General features: G+C 40.1%; 2 protein-coding genes and 1 pseudogene across 5 annotated transcripts in view; 1 reads left to right on the forward strand and 2 right to left on the reverse strand.

Moving 5' to 3' along the window:
- LOC146465171 (protein KIBRA-like) overlaps positions 1–2,297 on the reverse strand; it is a 91,190-nt gene extending 88,893 nt beyond the window's left edge. For both annotated transcript variants that reach the window (XR_014868343.1, XM_085128859.1), the window contains exon 1: positions 1,841–2,297. Coding sequence is in view for 1 of the 2 variants with exons in the window: in XM_085128859.1 (XP_084984985.1) it covers positions 1,841–2,001 (161 nt within the window). In the remaining variant the exon portion in view is untranslated. The remainder of the gene's footprint in view (positions 1–1,840) is intronic.
- Positions 2,298–8,800: 6,503 nt separating this feature from the next.
- Positions 8,801–14,044, reverse strand: LOC146465175 (EF-hand calcium-binding domain-containing protein 11-like; annotated as a pseudogene). Its single transcript, XR_014868346.1, has 2 exons — positions 13,901–14,044; positions 8,801–11,181 (listed from the first exon to the last, which is right to left on the reverse strand). The product of XR_014868346.1 is annotated as an EF-hand calcium-binding domain-containing protein 11-like (transcript).
- A 52-nt stretch (positions 14,045–14,096) lies between these two features.
- LOC146465176 (protein Red-like) overlaps positions 14,097–20,046 on the forward strand; it is a 31,955-nt gene continuing 26,005 nt past the window's right edge. For both annotated transcript variants that reach the window (XM_085128863.1, XM_085128862.1), the window contains exons 1-5: positions 14,097–14,161; positions 14,267–14,336; positions 15,176–15,325; positions 18,106–18,174; positions 18,769–18,838. In XM_085128863.1, the coding sequence (XP_084984989.1) occupies positions 14,149–14,161; positions 14,267–14,336; positions 15,176–15,325; positions 18,106–18,174; positions 18,769–18,838 (372 nt within the window). In that variant the 5' untranslated portion in view covers positions 14,097–14,148. The remainder of the gene's footprint in view (positions 14,162–14,266; positions 14,337–15,175; positions 15,326–18,105; positions 18,175–18,768; positions 18,839–20,046) is intronic.

The following is a 20,046-nucleotide window of genomic DNA, read 5'->3' on the forward strand; positions in this document are numbered from 1 at the left end:
CTAGCAAAACAGTTCTTTTTATAGCATGGAAGCCATGGTATGGTCCAGAGAATGCTAAATCGGCCTTTGGGCGTGTAAAAATTTCAACAGATTTGTACAAAGCCACAAAATTTCCCACTGGTAAGCGTGTGTTACAACATGTGCGATGTTTAAACACTATTTACCACGGAAAAGTGAAACAGATAAATAATTCAATTAGTTTGGCACGTTGCCATAGATTAGCGAACTATGTTGAATTCTTTGGCGTAAAAATGACATAGGACAATTTTCACCCCATTTTCTGCACATTCTAAACCAAAGACTGCAAATACTACGCTACAATGACGCAAACACATCGACAACAAGAGCGAGAAATTCACTTTCAAATACTTAAGTTCAATAAACATTATACTGAATTATATGCCAAAACACTATTTCATAGTTTGATTTCATTTGCCATTATAATACAAGCAGAAACAAAATAACATTTACACCTCGTAATATCATCGAGGCGTTTTAGTTCAGTACGTTCCTGATGATTCTATCAGTACAAAAGAATGCAGGCGATATTTGTTGAGTAGAGCAGCGATATCGATAAAGCCATAATAGTAAGCTAAGGTTAATAATAATTAATATCCTAGAGAAACTGTAGTTCTAGGAAAAGCCAACAATGTTTACTATCGATCGTGGAACTATGGTGCGAGGTAAAACGCTGAGAAAGTTATAGTTGAGAGCGAATTTGGCTAAGAGAAACAATTTAAGCCAAGATTTATTATTTTTAGACGCGGGTAACGTGTTTTTATAAGCCGTCATTAAAAATATATATTGTTATGTTCCTGCACCACTTATATAAAGCTTACTTCAGCAACGTGTCTCCGGAGCAAAGAATGCAAGCGTCTAGTGCTCTTCAGAGACTTGAGAAACATTCCGTGCCTGAAAATTTACTTAAAGGACTAAATCCCAATTAACTTGAAAGAGAGACATAGTGATCAATCCACCGATATAGCATGGATGCTTTCGGTCACGCGGGCTTCCCAGACACTGCTTATAACTCGATCGCTCGATAAAATGAACCGGGGTGGTAGCATTTAGTCTCAACAAAGTATCAGAAACGGTCTTCGACTTTCGTTAAATCGCCCCAGCATAAACTTCTCGCGAAAGAATCAATGCGATCGCATTAGAGAATTTCTGGTATTATTGGTATATCGACTTTGACGTAACGATTTCCTCCAGAGGTCCCAGAGCACAAGAAAAAACTTGCTGTAATTACAAGGTTTCACGCAAATGTCATTCTTTCTAAGGCACTTGCGAAATCTTGGCTCCTAAAACAACAGGGATCGATTGGAAGCGAAATTTCTCCGGCTTTGGTGCGAAAAAGCGTCTACATAACTGAAATATTTGGGAATAATAAAAGCTCAAACGGAAAGGCCGATAGGAATAATCATACGAAAACTCGGCACGCTATCTCTGCTTCAAGCGAGGTTTACCGTGCTCCAGACAGCTCTATTCTTTCTTATACAACAAAGAAAACAAAACAAAATCCTACGGTACACTTACAAGCTCTATCTATCCCCGCTTAACTCGTTTAATCGCCAGAAATGTGTAAATTCCATAAAAATAGCATTAATACTTGTGGATAACTCACAAGGATTAATACACACAGCCTTGCGATGTCATAAGCCCTTCAAGCACAGGGAAGCGACCATTCGCTTCATTCAGTAGCCGTAAGATTTCCCGAATGATAGTTCTACTTTCAAAATAAAGCAAATGGCCGCTTGAGTTCTGGGCAAATGATAATTGAACATCGGGGTTACCTCACCGTAGTTGCTACGCTTCACTACCCCCACACGACTTCACTCACCGGTCTCTCGGATCGACCCAAGAAGTCTTTTTCGTGTTGTGGTCGATGTAATAAACTCGGCCATCGATGTCCTTCGCCTCTTCCCAACCCAGAGGAAGCGGGACTTCGCATGTTTTCTTCTTTGGCATGGCGCTGTAGCCACACTTAGCGCCCTTACTCATTCACTCGCGTCCATGTTTGGTCCATAGTCATAGCACACTACAGCGGTTTCTTCTCAATTTGAATTTGTCAATTTCGCGGCCATGTCCGTTTCATTTGCACTGTTCCATAATTGGTTGTCTGTGCGTTGAGAGTGGTGTACCGCAAAGACGCTACAAATCCTCGGACAAGCCCGCAGAAAACCTCGGGATTTGGATTTCGGTCATATGCGAAGCTTCTAATTTTACACTAAGTGTAGTTATTTGGACAATTTATTTCCCTGCAGATCGCAGTGTTTGATATGTGCATTGTTTGAGCAAATAAACCAATAAGGGCCCGGCTTCCATAATAGCGCGCGGTATGGTGTATTGCGGTTCAAATCTTTCAGATACCTTGACTGTGTAGATCTCCGCCCCTGTTGTGTGGTCATTGTTCGGAGACATGGTTGATTGGCTGAAAGGATTGCGAGCCATTGTCCTGGCACTTGACAGCTGCTAAATTCCGCGCGTGCAATTCATCGCGCGATGACAAGTTAGCCCGGAACAAACTCTTGTGACCAACCATCGAATATCGCGCGATAGCGCGCCTTTATCTCGCGTCAAATCTGCAATAAAATACGCCTCGGCAATGCGATTTATTCTTAGCCCGCAGCTCTCGTTGTTGATCGTACAAAAACAGATTATACTTTCCATTTGTTTTCATTCGTTTTCGAACGCTACGTGACAAAACCTTGCACTTGAATTGCACTTCTTTCCTACAGGGAAATGCAAAGCTTCCCTGGAATTTTATTTTTGCTGGTTCTCAGTCTCGAGACAGAGACACGCAATATTGGCCTATTGGACATTGTGGAGCTTAAGAGGTACACTTTGGCCCTGCGCTTCAAAAGAGATAAAGAAAATTCCCTAAAAGGAACATCAAAGTTAATCCCGCACGTTCCGATCGTTTCAAACATGTATCTGTGGGTAGAGTCATGAAAATCTTTCTCTGTTGTTTAGAGGGCATGCAGCTCGGAATCTTTAAACTTTCACATAGAAAGGAAGAAACTGTCTTTTTACATAAGGACAAGCTGAGGCGGATAGCCACAGGAAATATGATAAATAGTTACATGTCCTGCTAGCCAAATTCCTTCGTTTCTTAATTCATTTCAGGGTCAAATTGAGGTCATCATGTATTCCTGTATAATTCCTTTAATACTTCGTCAAAACATGCCAAACACAAACGCGCGCGGTTACGGGCAATTGCGCGCGAGTAGCAACGTGGCACTTAGCAATTTCCGGCGCGCGTGAAGGTTACTGCCCCTACAGAACAAACCGAAGGATGTGCTACTGGAAGTCTACTAAACGTGGCCACAGCGCGTTTTACCCGAGTTGGAGTTCCAAAACACGTGTTCTGTCAAACCGCGAGCTCCGTATACTAGTGTGATGGTGGTATCCTAACTTTTAAAGGCAGCTCAAATAAACTCAGTTAGAGAACGAGATGATTTCTTGACAAATATGAAAGCTTTACATCAGTTCTTTTCATGTGTGTTCTTGCGTCACATAAGTATTTTCCAAATTGATGTAATTTTGAATTTTTCTCCATGGTGTGCACAATGGCTAAAATATGACGTTCATTTCTGACCTAACAGCTAAGCACAGGTGTGTGAGGAGAATATTTATTGAGCTAATTGTTATGTTTTTGCGGTGTTGTGCAATAACTGTGGCCGAGAGATCAGGGGGATTAATTTTCAAAAGGAACCAGTCATGGGTCATTGTGCCACGTTTCAGGCGTTAGTACCAAAGAAAACGCCCTTCTTTTTAAAAGAGAGATTAAACATTGCGTCGTGGCCGGGGTAAACGAGAAGCGCTAGAAACCTCAACTTGCCAGGCTTGGCCGTTTTCCGTAAACCTAGACTGCGAGTAGCCTCTTTTTATTCCCAGGAATTTACATCTTGTAATGAGCCAATTCAGAACTGAAAACGGAAGATGATGCGTGCTCGTCGCTCACTCTCTCACTCATCAGGCCTCGTCCGTCCCCGGCAGGGCATAAGGCCACAACCGCCAGTCTTCTTCCACCTACATAACTACATAACTATATTTTTACTCGAGGACCTGGAGCTTATTAGTCTTAAGTAGCTGATAAGTCGAGTTTAGAATAACTAACAAATAAACAAAAAAAAAAAAAAAAAATTAACAAACAAATTAATTAAAATTAAAAGGCTATTTACATGATGATACGACATTATTTTTACAAATAGTGCCACTAAAATGGAAAATATCAACGACAGTCTAACAGTTGCATAGAGAGCAGTTACATACGTCAAAGGTGATCTTTCTGATGCGTGTTACAAATTTTTTAAAGGTCGGAGAAGTTCTCAGTTTATCATTTAGAAAGTTTCAGATTCCGTAGTACCTGGTACCTCTCTCGATCTGTTGCTAGTTTCGGATTCCACGGTTCTCAGCCGGCCTGTGGTTGATGGCCTCGTAGCTCAATGCCCACCCAATGCCCCGCACCGCTTTCTTTCCCCAAGGGCTGTCAGTCCAACTTAGGGCATTAACCCTGTATGATTCTTGTTGCAACGACTGCTTTCAGCAGAGTATTTGAAAGTGGCAACCGCAGACATGCTTGTTAAATATGGTTTTGTTCTTGTTTTGTTAATTTTTTCTGTAAGTAACGTTTTCAGGAAAACGGTGACAACATTTCTCCTATCATGGAATATTCATCTCAATTCTATATCATTCACTGAGTTCCTCTTTAACTCTTCCTTCTACATATATCACTTGGGACCGATTGCGGGATGGACACAGAGAAAGGGTTATACACGCTCGATCATATTGCATGGCAGTTTCGGAAAGAGGTCTTCAATGATTCTGCTTTGGATAAACCGAGTAACAGTAATCTGACTAGTAATAGGAATATCTGTAGGGACGAGCAAGCATCACGACTGAATGGAATTGCACACCGTTTTAAAAAGCAACTAGCTATTAACTGCTGAAAACTTTGAAGAAACCGTTAAGTTTGAGGTGTTCAGTGGCCAGAAAAAGATCAAATGAATTAACCCCGGGACCAACTGGGACGTTTTGGAACAAAACTGAAAATAGATCTTTAAAAGATGAACCGTGTTAGAATCCGGCTGAAATGAAACGAATTGAGTATGTAAGGTAATATAAAGAATTCTCAGCGAGAGAGACGGAAAGCCGGATGGCAGGTAACGCCCACTTGTAGAGGAAGCTCGTAAACAAAAAGTATGAATAGAATTTTGAGGAAGTGCGTTTGTCAGAAAGAGCATAAGCTTTGGACGTTCATCTGGGAAAAACCCGTGAAGAGAGCACTTCCCTGTTGAAAATAGCTAGCAGAAGAACTGACACGGAATTGGGTCAGAATGAAGCAACATACGGAAACGGTGAAAAAATGACAACGATGGGATAGAGAAAGACTGGAAAACCTAGAGAGTATGATATCACTAACAACAAGAAATTGATTTAAACAGCGAGCTCTGAAATAAGATGAAGAACATTTGCCAGACAAGGCATTTGATCTCGCAAACATAATCTTACACAACGTTTCTCTTTGTTGATGGTTGTTACATGAGCTTTTAGTGCCTCGATAGATATTTGGGTAAATCAACCGGACAATTATCGGCTGATAGTGATAGTGTGTCAGTTGAAGTGAAAAGACTAACCAGAATAGTTATTAACGTTGTTTTTTTTAGGAAGGAGAGGAAAACTGGTAAAGAAACTGAACTGCCGAGATGACGTCAAATTGAAAGGAACACCGCTTGATCGAGAAGCCCTCTTCGCGTAAAAGAACGTGCGTTTACGAAGGGCATGTGTGGTTTGGGGGTTACTCCCTGTTAATGGACTGCATGGGGAGGCTGCGTCCGAAAGGGGTACTTTTATTAGCTAGGCTAAAGGCATATAAAACGGTAGGGGTTGCACGAGCTGAAGTTTCCGGATAGAAAAGAATAACGAAAAGTGACATAGGTATTTAAAAGGACATTTCAAAATAACTGGAACAGACCCATCGAAAAGAGAGACGATGCAGTGTGTCTACGGTAGGTATGCGATTATCCGAAAGGAATACCATTTCTATGGAAGGTCAATAAGAAAGGGAACTTTACCTTTTCTGTAAAAAAGGGTAAAGGTTTGGACTTTGTTGAGTACCCCTTCCGGGAGATTGGGGGGAGGGGGTGGGGATGAGAACCCGAGGAAAACAAGTTGACAAGAACGAAGTGAGACGAGATCCTTGAACCGCTCACGAGAAAGGTTGTACTCGTTTAAGGTGATCTCTAAAGCTCACAAATCGTTAGTCAACTTGGAACAAAGGAAACAAAATGACAAAGACTCGAGCAAAGTAATTATAATTCATAACATTTAAATCTATAATTATGAAGTATACCATTTCGCAAAGCACTTGGTTTTGTTTTTGTTTGTTTTTTTGGGGGGAGAAACTGAAGACGCGTGATTGATGTTTCAGGGCTCAAAGGTCATTTCTTGTAAGTGATTAGATGAGAAGAAAACAACAACCCTACGAGGGACGCTGTGTGAAAAATGATCGTAGAATCACTTGCTTGATAATAAAGATAGCCTCAGAGGAATTCATAATTTTCTATCCATCCAACTCAAAAATAACAATCTTCTCATGGAGTGCCAGATACTGAGCTTAACCTCTTTTATCTCCCAGTGCCGTACACGAGTAACTGACGAGATCCAGCCTTGGAGCATCAAAACCATGTAAGGCCCCAGAGAAATAAATTTCAAATAGATTGTTGACGGGAATCCTGAAACATCGAGTTTGAATTCGAGTTCGAGTTGGACTTCGCCAGAGCTGGATATTGATTTATATTACCAGTTCGTGGTGGACTTTGGAGTGGTATAATAATACCGTAAAATTCCGAATATAAGCCCCCCCAAATTCGAAACGCAAGAAAAGACTACATAATAAAACCCCAGAGAACTTATACACAGGAATTGCCCTCAAATACAAAATAAATCAAAGCAAACTACACTTACATCATAAGCCCCCTCCGAATATTAGCAGTGAAACCATTCGCCTGCGGCTCGTGGACCCACTTGAGTTTTGAACATTTTATGACGACAGTTTTTATGGTCTATACTCTTACAGATCATAAAATGACGTCATAAAATGGCCAAAACTGAAATGGAACCACCAGCCACACTATCAAGTGTTGGAACATTTTATGGTTTTTTAAGAGTATACTATAGACTATAGAAAACTGCCGTCGATTCGTGGTTTACAATAACATTGAAAAAGTACGAGCAGAATTAGCTTTCTTCTCCGTTGAAGAAAGCGCGCGTGTCACATCTGACGTCTGTACACTTAGACGATCGCTACGAGCCAATCAGCGCGAGGTAATTTTGACAGTTATTGTAAAACTATCATTTTTTTTTTTTGGGGGGGGGGGGGCACTATTGTATGAAACATTTCCACCCTTGTGTTGTCCATATCTGTTTCGCCGCTGTTGATGTCAGTCTTCTTTTGCCTAGTCTTTGTACGGCTTTCTTACGGGACTTCACGATCAGTTCGTTTCGGTGACGTAGCCGAGAAAAAAAAGACCACGTGATCCGAAACAGATTGACTTAGATGAAAGACAGAGAGAGTCCTAGGAACTCTTCAAGGTTATTTAAAGTCCAAATTTAACTCGACTGAAGTCCAACTCGAACTGACGTGTCGAAGTCCAACCGCGAGCTGACGTAACTGGAAGTCAGGCAATTCGAAGTCCAACTAATACTCGAACATAGCTTACTCCCATTGTTGACGGAGCAAAAAAACCTCAATTTAAGGAAAACAATGTCACCAAAAGAAAGGGACTTGAATGGCCAAAGAGCATTTGGGGCTAAAAGGGGTGTTAGTCAACAGGAAAGCAACCGTGCACCTGGCAAACGATACTGTACTACACGTACATGTCTAACGAGTGAATATAAACCTTCGATATACTCAAAACAAAAGCTTTGAAGAGAGCCTGTTCAAGACGTGCTCGATCTGTGGAGGTGAAAAAGGGGCAAAGTGCACCCTTAACGAAACTACAGAAATCTTCCATCTTTTTTCCCCTCTCCATTTTTTTAATCACGTGTTACCTCAGTTTTTTCTCCCCTCTATTGGAATGCGTGGAAACGAGGCCTACAGACTGTACGACCAATCACTGACAGACAACCACGGAGAAAACGATCCCCTTTAGATCCTCTACGTTCCAGAAAGTACTGAACTCTTACGGAAAATAATCATATCTTGTATTATTCAAATCTTTATCGTTGTATAATGCAATAATTCCAGACATTTGATTGGCTTAGCGGCCTTGGTATAGGACCCATTATACCATTGTATTCTGGTTGTTCTTGTAAAGCGAAATCAGCAAGTTCATATCTGATTGTTGTTAAATTAATAAAACAATTATACTACTCGCACCTGTTGGATATGAGACAACAGCCAACGAGGAGCATAGAGCCGAGTTGGTTATAAATCGAGCCTGGAAGTTAAATTAGAAATAAAATAGGACCCAGAAAACGTGTAAAAAAAAGTCAAAACCGTCAAAGGAATTTACGTATAGTTGACTTTCCTACATAGTAGATGCAAATTGCCTAAAAGTCGAGCTCGAAAAGTTTTTCTCGGTGTGTGAACAAAGCACACAAGCGCTTGGGGGACCACGAGGAAGAGGGATAGTGAGGGTTCAACTTAAACAGACATGAGAAACGGGAAAAATTGAGAAAGTTCACAGGGTACCAGGTTAATTGAAATATAGGAACAGACAAGTGGCCAAGTTGTTCTCATACAAAAGGAGTCACGTCGCCCCCACACCACCGTCTCCGTGAACCAGCAACAAAGTAACTAACAAAATGTTTATTTCATCATTAAGTGTACATTAAATTTATAACTACATTAAATGTATAAATACAGAGAAATGCAACTTCTTTTACTAAATACACTGGACCACGTGTAGCGAAGCTAATCGAAGCGGGCAGAGTAAGACAAGAAGAAGATATACAATATATTAAAGAGACACTAAAAGAAATAAGGGATTAGAATATACTAAGAGAATGAAATGATTACTTTATGTAACTTTAACCGAAAAAAAAAAGTTTAATCGTGCGCCGATGTGTGGTAGTGCCACATGGCGACACAGTAAAACAAGTCCAGGGCGATTTGAAAAGCACGCAAACTCTTTCTGAACGTAAATAATATCCCTTCTCAATAGACGAAAATATGTTAAATGTACACAAAACGAACTTGAAACATAAGCTTGGAACCATGATTATTTGTCTGGACAAAGATCTACCAAGAAAGGACGCAAATATCTTTAATACATTCAGCGAGACTGAATTGACGCAACAGAAAGTTGAAAAAAATATCGTAACCAGTTTTACTAGCCACAAAAATGTAGAACCAGTGACAATGCAACGTACAATAAATTGGGTGTTCTGCAAGCCAGAGGCTTTACTGGAGTTCCACCGGCCAGGTCAGACTAGCTTATTCCTGGCCTCAGTCATGAGTGCAGTCAACTCCCTTTATTGCGGGCACCCTCGGGACCGCGAGTTAGTGTCCTTAGAAGCGAGAGTCCGTAATAGCGGCAATTTATTTTAGTCAAATTTCTGTAATATCTTTTTGTCAGGGATTTAGCTGCTGTCCGTATTATCGGGGTGTCCATAATAGCGAGGTGTCCGCAAGGCGAAAGTTGACTGTACAATGCTGAGAAACCAGTCTGGGCTAAAAGATTTCAGCCACCTCTCAACTACCTTTCTGCAACGAATGTTTGGTTTATCAACAGAGCTGATAACTAAAGGTAAATTGGTCATCATAAAGAGATTCGAGTGTTGACATTTCGAGCGTTACGATTTGATTCGCTCTGACAAAGGGTTAAGTTCGAAACGTCAGCAGTCGAATTTCTTTACAGTGACAAGAAACCAACCCTCTTTACATTTCTGGAAAACTCCCTCGAATGGCTCTCAGGCACAACCTGTGAATAGGATGTCTTTAAAATTTTAGAGTTACAGTGGAACCTCGATTTAACCAACCGATATTCTCGTGACTGGGGCCCGTTTCTCGAAAGTCCAGGGAACTTCCGGGCCCGATAAGTGTCTTTGGTGATAAATGTTTCTTACCAGAAGTCAATTTTTGTTAGCTTTGAATACTAAATTTTAAAATCTTATAATTCTATGAAAACATTGGCCAAGTACCATGTCTGTAATCACTGTGTAATCGGCGGAAAAACATTTAAAATATACTTATCGGGCCAGGTAAGTTACCGGGACTTTTGACAAACGGGCCCCTGGTCTTTTAAAATGTATGGAACAGAACCTCGATATAACGAACCAATTTCCCTAGTCCTTTTGCTCTTCATTAAATCGAGGTTCCACTGTAGATGGCCTCCTGATCGCTTGGAGAGCAGATGAAGCTAATCACTTCTCTTTATACCCTATACCCTATACCGCACTGCATGTGGTGGCTGTTTTTACACTGCACTCGGTATTTCTTAACACAAATTTGGAAAGTCGCCCTGCTGAGACAGTCCCTTTACACAAACACCAAGTTGAACATTTTCGAGTCTTTGCAAGTGTACGCAACTTAATGTCTATTTTTATACCTAAGATTTTTTTTATAATTCATTATCCATGCTGTATTTCATTATGAATTCAAAATCTCTGTAACTCACTCTTCCATCTCGATCCGTGTCCGCTTCTCGAAACAACTTCTCCACAGTAACTGAATCCAAAAATGGAGCAACTTGGAGGAATATCTTTTTAGCAATGTCCAATGTAATAAAACCTTGACACGTGGTGTCAAACGCAAGAAACATCTGCCGAATCTAATCATCAGTATCCTCAGCCAAAATCTTAATTTTTGCAACTTCTGTAAAATGTTGTAGGGTCATCCCAACTTGGGGGAGACGCCTGGTGGCTTCTGCACACCTTTTGGTCAGTGGTTGGTTGCCTGGTGACTGTACACTGACTGTTACATCCTGGGTCTTCTTGCTCAGAAGTTGTTCAACTTCACTTTTTGATGGCTTGTAACCAAAAAGGGAGACAAATGCAACTTTAATATCTTCACTTGTCAAGAAACCTTTCTTTCCTTCATCTGCGTTGTGGAAAGTCTCAGCAATTTGGCACATTTTTTCATCTGTTATTTGTCTTGGAGACTTGAAATGCGGCAGCTGATGCATGTTATTCTGCATCTCTCTCTGACAAAGCACGATTAGTTTCTTTCAGATCCTAAAGAACAAAGGAATGAGATTGGCGTGAAATATTCTACCCAATTTCTAGAGTTAAGGGGTTTTTACTGATTTTTCCATGAAACTTTGGTGGTTAGGTGCTGAGAGAGGAGTGAGGGGTTGGGGGAGGGGTGAACAAATTAAAAGGCAATGTCTTTAAGAGGGTAGAAAGTGGAAGAAACAAGGTAAAAATTGCATATCATATCCATAAATATTTTGAATTGTCTGAATTGGTCAAAATGTATCATAAGATCAGACCCAGTATGTTGCAACTACCGTATTTACCCGCGGATAGGCCGCACTTTTTTCCCAGAAAAATGGGACCAAAATTAGGGTTGTGGCCTATACGCAGGTACAAGCGTTTTGACACCTCATTAATATGCAAGAGATCTCACGGTCATACACTAAATTGGCGTTTTAATGTTCGCTTTCGATTGTTACTAACTTACAACACATACAACTAAACACTAAGTTCACATCTTCAAAGAATCTTGATTTTCTCTGCAGCAATGAGTGCATCAAGTTTTTTTAACATCTCTTGTTCGAAGACGTCCAACACAGCTTGCACGGAATAGCCATTCCTCGCTGTACATCCAATATTTCACACTAAAATATTGCCTTTGGACATAACCTGTCCCTCAAAGCTCACAGTTGTCCCCAAGCTTTGTTCTTGAAAAAGTCTAAGCTATTTGCAACAGAAAGTAATAAAATCATATCCATGTCAAAATATCTGTGCTTAAGTGAGTGTGCAAAGGGAAGTTGGCTATCATAGAAGGGGCAATGAATGACAACTGGGAATAAAAGGTGCGAGTGGGAAATTCAGGCCATGTTCCCCCCAAACCCCACATGAAACTCAACAACAGTGTGGTTGACATTGTTAGAAGGAGATGAGGAATCGTTCTACAGTCAACTCTTGCCTTGTGGACACCTCGCCATTACAGACACCCCAATAATACAGACAACAGCTAAATCCCCGGCAAAAATAAATTACAGAAATTTGACTGAAATAAATTCCCGCTATTGCTGACTCTCACTATTATGGACACCAACTCGTGGTCCCGAGAGAGGGAGGGGGGGAGTTGATTGTAAAGGGATCATGAAAGAGGCCATGCATTTGACTCCAGATCAAGTCAAATGAGGAAGGCCAATGATTGGCCAAGGCTGAATGAAAGAAAGGTGGGTCTCCTCTGGGGTGAAGCAATCTAGACTACCTAGAATAAGAAGTCACATTGGGGTAAAAAGGCTTGGGGTGGAGGAAGGATACCAGAAACAAAGAGATGAACAGGGTGAAAAATGGAATTTCATATCTTCCACATTCCCCTTGGGGAAGGGGAGAGGTTTTTACTGCCTTATATAATATATATAAGAGATATGGATTGCAATCCATTTTGGTCTGACAAATGAATGCTGTGCCACAAGCTGTCGAACAGCACAACATTCATTTGTAACCCCTGAGGTCATGGGTTTCAATTCCCACCAAGGTTAAAAGTTTTTTCTTTGCCTCATGTGGTCTCTCATTTCCTTATTAAGGCTAACGTTCAGTATGAATTTCTTGGGTTCACTTTAGCACTTCCAACATACACTACAGAGTTTGTTCTCTGATCCATTACATCTGAAAATACGATTGGATTTTAGAGGCTGGGTATGAAAATGGGTATTCAATTGAAAACTTACAAAGTTTGGTCTGAAATACTTGTAAGGGTTCGGAAGGCCAGGTGGCATACCTTTATCAAAAATTCTGAGGAGTACTCATCCCAGGCCCTTAGGTACAATGTATTTCACTCAGTGCATAGCCCTGCAACTTAATTGATGAGGGAGGGAACATAGCAATTGACATTTGATTTACTGGCCGGGTTCAAAACTTTATCATCCCATATATAAAGACTATGATCTACACACAAGTGAGCAACCCAAGGCATCCATCAGGTCCTGATTGAATATAGCAGCAGCTGCTGGTAGCTCTTCACAAACCATATAGACCCTAGTGTATGCAAAATTATAATCCATCAAATATTTTCACTAGCGCGCGATTGATCTAAACGCCTCACGAGACCGAATATACCCCAGTTTTATGATATTCCCCAAGTGATATTCCCCAATTTCAAAAACTTCAAGGCGTGTCTTGTTTACAATTATTAAAATTAATGTCAAGATGGGGGAACGGTTTGCTTTTGTGACAGAAGGAGAGATAAACCTGCTGGTCGATTAAGCAGCATCAGAAAACAACATACGCTCTAAACGTTTTTGACGGTAAACTGTTCTTAAATGAAATGTTCAAATACTCAAGCTCGTTGCTATATGTTGCGAAAAAATATTTGAAGGAGAATAACAACAATAGCCTCCATTTGGCTTTAAAAATATGCTCAGATATTTGTCCTTGGACATTATCTGCTCCTCGAAGCTCAGAGTTTTCCTCGAGCTTCGCTCTCGGAAAACTGTTCGCTTCTCGGAACAGATTATGTCCGCGGACAAATATCTTAGCATATTTTCGCGCCAAATGGAGGCTATTGTTTATATGGCTGACATTTTAATATTCTTTTGTCTGCATTCAATCATTCAAGGTAAAATATTCTTTTGATTTTTTAACAGGAGAGCGAGGTTAGTAGGGCTAATTTGAATGCAAACAAAAGAATATTAAAAATGTCAACCATTTTTTGCATAGGGTCTATTTATTTTGTGCTCTGAGCTGAGCTGACTAACCTGCAGTATAGCCTACAAACCTACAGTAAGAAATAACGGAGTCATGAGGTGTGTGATCTTTGCAGGCTGGGGTTAGGCCAGGCCAGGCCTAAAAGACTGAATTTGTCAGGTAGATGTAACAATGGTGAACTAAAAACCAATATACCTTGAATTGCAGTTCAACTTCTCCCGCCATATTGGATTTGTTTGTGTGACCAAGCCTTACGCATTTTTTTAACCCAGTCTCTCTCCAACCTGCATCTTGCTTGGTACAACAAAAGTCGCAGCGATGCCGTCGGAAGGTGAAGCGCTTGTTTTCTTCCAACGAAAGTCCTTTAGCAACAGCTACTACTCGGTAGATACTTAAAAGAGAGTTCTCTTAACCGTTAACCGGTTTTTTTTTGCAGGTGTGGAAGTATTTTCAAATCCCTTGGCCCCTCCATCGTCAGGACATCATGGCGGACATCATGGAAGTGGGTAAGTGGAATCTCTACACTCTATTTTACGTTTGACCCAAAGCTGAAAAGAGAAAGCAAGTCTCATTTATCATTCCAGTAAAATACTGTAAAACGAACAGTATCACCGGAACGTCCTAGTCCATGGATTTCATTTCAATCCATTATATTTTCTGAGGATCACGGATCTAACATAAGTTTAACACAGATTGAGACAGCTGTTGAGAGTTGACTGTAGAAGTGAATGGTCTCTTACCTGAGGTGGCCAAAGGTTAAATGTGATATACGCTTCAAATTGTCATTTTGGAATAAAAGTGTGTAAAGTCTTGATAGACTACTGTCTTAGGTTGGCTTGAACAAGTCACACTTCTACGATTTCATACGTATTCGATCAAAAGTTGAAATTCAATAGACAGACTCACCCAAGATTCAGGCTTGTTTGCGATTTTCCCTTTCCTTAGAAAAAGTATGTTAAAAGCTAAGGTTCGCTTAAAGTTTTATTCATTCCAATTCAATTCCAATTCGTTTATTTTGCCATAAACCAAAAAATACAACATAAATACATTATAGACGACACACAATATTCTTACTATTACAATGTTCATAATTAACTATTTACAATATTAAATGTGTTAAAGGCTAGGAAGCCTATATAGAAGCCGGGGGCTTATTAACTATAGGCTTTCCAGATGGTATCCCAAACTGTTTTGCTTAACAGAAATTGCTGCTGACAACTTCTTATAATCACGGTGAAGTTTCATCTAGTGAATCTTCATTTAGCATAGGTACTGAGTAGAGCATTTTATTAATACAGGAACTAGAATAACTAAGAATTGGATCATATTTTTATTAATCTTTTAGATTGTCAGCGCTGACAAATGAAGATTTCAGAAAACTTTTGATGACCCCACGGGCAGGTGCACCATCTGTTGCTCCTCCTTCTGCGAAGTCATCAAGTCACAGCAGCAGTAAGAGCACTCCCAGCAGCATCCTTTCTCATCGCACCAGCAGGTGAGGAAGGAGTACAAAAGAACTTGAGATATCTTTTATATTCTCTCCTCCTGAGGAGGACAGGGCCATGAATCATCTTTTAGTCTCAAGACTCCATTAAAAGATATCAAAGTCATCAGGCATTAAATGCTTTTGGCTTGTTTTCCTTTTTTATAACGTCTGTAGCGTGATATCATCCAGTGTGACCTTAACCTGTCTCCCAATCATTTCACGACTTCATCAAACACACAATTCATGAGAATAAAATGAAGTGGTCACCAAAGATAAATTGACTGGATATTTTACACAAATTTTCCCATCAAAAGTGGAGAGTCATTTTTTTGCCAAAAAAAATTTTGAGGCCAAATTAAACATTACTAGTCTCGCTTCATTCCCCCCCAAAAAAATATTACAAATCTTGAGGCATGCGCGAATTATCAACAAGAAAGTTTTTTTTTTCAAATGAAATTCTATCACCCGCCAGAGTGCTATAAGCCAATTAAAATGTGTCAGCGTCAGGGCTTCCCGTGATGTGTTTCGCAGTAAACATCCGGAGTCGTTCATTTCATGTCACCTCTCTTCCTTTTGTTTACGTTTGCAACTTGTGATTTACAGTACCGCTCAAAAGTAAGTTACCACCCTCTCGCGAGACGCGATTCTCGTCTCGCGATACGAGATCCTCGTCTCGCGATACGAGAGTCTCGTCTCGCGATACGAGATTCTCGTCTCGAGAGACGAGACACTCGTCTCGCGAGAGGGTGAAAAAACTGTAAGTACATTTACTTAGGCTTGACTTTTCTCGCGAGAGTTTCGCGAGAATATCAAGTTGAGTGTCGGTGTTGTTGATACGGCAGGACGCCCTTGTCACGCAGCAAGCTGAATTATGGAGTTCGGTCGCAAGCTTATCGATCGTGAACCAGGTTGCAAACAAAATCGAGCTTGCTTTGTTAAGCGACTTAACGACTGATCGAGGACTTAATGTGTTTGTATATACACTGTACTTTGTGATTTAGACCTCTACAGAGCGATTTAACGATGTAAGCGAACGACGGCTGCAAAGATAAGCGAACTGATCAATCTGTCATTGCGCAGTTAGACTGTTGCGGCCTCTGTTGTACGTGCGCTAGAGATTATTTGCGTATTACATAGGCGTGAAACAAATATACGAAAACTTACATGTGATTTGCATTTAAAAAACCTATCTGTTACAATAATGGGTTGTGGCCAAGGGTTGTATTCACACGAAGTTTTCGCTTGTGTACGTTTTGCGTATCGCGTATGGGGAAAAATAAGAAAGAAACGAGTCGGTAGTTGAAAAATAAGAAGAAAACTGGTCCTAAGAAAAAGAAAAAGAAAGTTTCCAATGAAGGATAGGGAAAAACTCTTGCCCAAACTGCACAAACGCGTAGCGCATTAGCCCAGGTACAATAATCCATATATCAAGTTCTTTGAGGCCCTTTCCCTTCCCACATATTCCGCTCAATGCTGGCCTCCAGGTTGCGGGTAAAAATATCTCCATCAAACCTGCAAAGCAGAAAAACTCAGATATTGAACTGCAAGCTTGCGACGGCAATTTATTCGCATGGATAATGGTATACATAAATAGTCCTTCAACGTACCCCAGTGACCACATTTCTGCCTGCAACTGTTCTTTCGGATCGATGGGGCTCACCGCAGAGGCCACTGCAGTTTTCCTTTTCTTCGAAGAATTTTTTTCTGTCCGGCATTTCGCAAGGAAATCCGAGAAATTCTGACTGTTAATAGAACTGCAGTCACGCACTCAATTATTTTCTGGCGCGACACCAGTAATCTCAGGGGACTCAGCAGTAGGTCTCCTGTAATTCTATTGGCTTTTGACGTCAGCGGCTTCCACAGTGTTGAAATATGGCGCAGCAAGGGCCTGAAATGTTTGTAAACCTTTAGAAGCAGAAAAAACCTACTTCGTTTTTATACGAGTGTGCTTTCTTTAAAGTAATTTATACGGTACAACGAATTGCCTTGAAATTTGGCCCGAAGATTCCCAAGACACCAAGCAAAAAAACTGTGTGAGGGATTTCCAGTTTGTAAAATTAATCTCCCGCAATGGCCTTCGTCGTAAAACGTATCGGTGAGTTTTTGATCATCAAAATTAACAGTAAAATTGCGAAGCAACCAATAGGAATATTAAAAAAGCCTCACACGGCTTTGAAGATTAATGCCTTGTGATTGATGATGCAGTGGTTTTAATTCTGCGGTCGAATTCCATACCCAATAAATTCACTTAAAGAGACATCAGTCGTTTTGGGCTTTTGGGACTCACTCTTCTTACGGCAAGAAAAATCGAAGTGAAATAATTTTTACCAGATAGTACATTTTATTAGCTTTGTATTGATATAAGTTTATAGCTGTTGCATATTTTAAGACAGCGCACAAATATTTTTTTTCGTGAAGGACACCCACGAAGATATCCAGTGGCCTTAAGAAATATGTGAAGAAAGTAAGGTGGATATGGATGATGATGTCAGAGCTTTTGTAAATGGCAGCTTTTGTTTGCTTCCTTTTGTTTTCTGAAGCCTAAAGGTGCTCTATCCGATAGATGCATGTTTCTTTCATAGTCAGTGATGTTTTTCTGTAGTAAATATGGTTGTCAGCAAGGGTTGGGGATTAGGTCTTCTCCCTTATTCCTTACCCACCCCTCTCTGGCCATTGTGATATTTTGATTCCTGGTTACAGTTAGTGAGGTTCCTGGATAAATGTTTTCCAGCATCTAATCCTGTTTACAAGATTTGCTGCTTCAAATCTTCAATGTTTATTCTCTTCAGGGATAATGATCATGAGGAAGATGAAGGTGATGATGATGATCCTTGGTCAAGACGGAGAAAGAAAAAGAAGTAAGAGATTCATTGCAATGACGAAGTCTTTTGTTTCAAAACAAATTTTCCATAAATGGTGTATTGATAAATTTTCTTAAGTTGGCTGTGTGGGGAACTTAAAGTTTGATTTACATTTTTCATGAATGGTTTGGAACAAGGTCTTTGCTATTGAGAAAAATGAGTCAAGGAGCTGTTTATACCACATTATGATTTAACACGTTACCCGAAGTGGTCTTTGTTTAAGGGAAGTATGTCACTGCAGGCACATGCGTGCTTTGATGACAAGTGGTTAGCCCAACTTTTCAATCATTGGAGAATTCAGGAAGTTGTTTTTGTCTGTTGAAATCCCATTCATCTTCAGAAAGTTGGCTGGATTTTTTATTTGAAAAAGTTCTTTAGTAATTATTATTGAAAGCTTCTGCAATGGAGGAAAAGCAAAAATCCCCCACTAACTGTATGCAAATTAGTCTAAGGTATCTTGAGCATTTTGTAGTCTAGGTTTGGCATCTGCAACTTGTAACCCCTTGGTTTTTTTAATGTAGAGCCCTAATAATGTTGTATTTCATTACCTTTGAAACTGTGTTTGAATTTTCATAATTTTGTTGTGACCAGGTATTATGCAAAACTTAAGAAGATGGAAGAAGAAAGGGAACAAGAGCTTGCCAGTAAATACAGGGACAGGGTAAGGATGACCAAATAAAGGGTATTTTTGCACCTTTTGTGTCTTATATATGGGGAAGGTAGATCTCAAGGGGTACATGTAACTTGAGGGGTAACTTTCACATTTTTCAGAGATAGTTAGGCCATAGTGAATCCTTTAACATACATAACACATGGCATTTTTTTTCCAAACTGAGTTAATTATATCTGAAATAAACAAATTATTACCCCCAATGCAAAAATACCTAGTTTGTATTAGCGGCACTATCCTTTCGATACCCAAGTTTCTCAGACCATGATCCATCCCCATCCCTTGATGTGCAGAGTGTGCTTACCCTGACAAAATTTAAAAAAAAACATCCTTAAATTAGTTTAATATTTAATTCAAGGACTTGCCGTAAGAGGGGCATACAGTGAAACATTAAGGCTTCAAATCAGCTCTATTTTGACATACGGATGGATATCCTGTTAGAAACAAAGTCCTGTATTTAGTTTTTGATCTACTGGCTCACATGCAAAGAATTAGCTTACACTGCATTGCGTAAGTACGTAAATTATGATCATCCGGGTGAGTGTAGTCCTGAGAAGGACTGTTTAGGCTGACTTTGACTGACGTTTCAACAACCTGAGCGGAAGTCATCTTCAGAGTCAAGTAAATTGTGAAACATCAGTAGGTGATATATCTGTCTCTGGTTGTTAACCTGATTGGTCAACGAAGTCGAGATGTTATTGGTCGTTTGTCAGTAAGCCGTGATGTTATTGGCTGTGAAGAATGTAAAAAGTGATTGGTGTGTTTCGATCCGCCTGTTTTTGTTAGTCAAAAGTCTGTGGGTCTATTGTTTTTTTTAGTCAAATGTCTATTGTTTGTCTGTTTCGTTGATGTTGTCAATGAGTCGTTTGTATGGTGCAGGTAGTTGTAGGCAACGGTTGAGTGGCGTTTGTTCTAAGTTAGTAAACCAGCTTTCCAGAGTGAGTCATTGATAGTAATTTGTACTGTAGGTTATGCACTTAGCAGGTCCCAGTCGATTCTGTGGTTGGTTTGTAAATGGTGCTCAGCAATGTGATTGTTGATATCACCATTTCTGGTTGCTCGTTTGTGTTCAGTCAGTCGTACGTCACCAATCACATTGAGCAGCTTTTAGCACGGGCTTTTGGAATCCAAAAAGAAAATTGGGGGTAAACATGCATTTTTCATGTATGTAATTATTAAGCAACAATAATTCAAAAAAA

The sequence above is a fragment of the Pavona decussata genome, unplaced genomic scaffold (genome assembly GCF_977016875.1).
Source record: "Pavona decussata unplaced genomic scaffold, jaPavDecu1.1 SCAFFOLD_156, whole genome shotgun sequence".
Classification (NCBI taxonomy): Eukaryota; Metazoa; Cnidaria; class Anthozoa; order Scleractinia; family Agariciidae; genus Pavona; species Pavona decussata.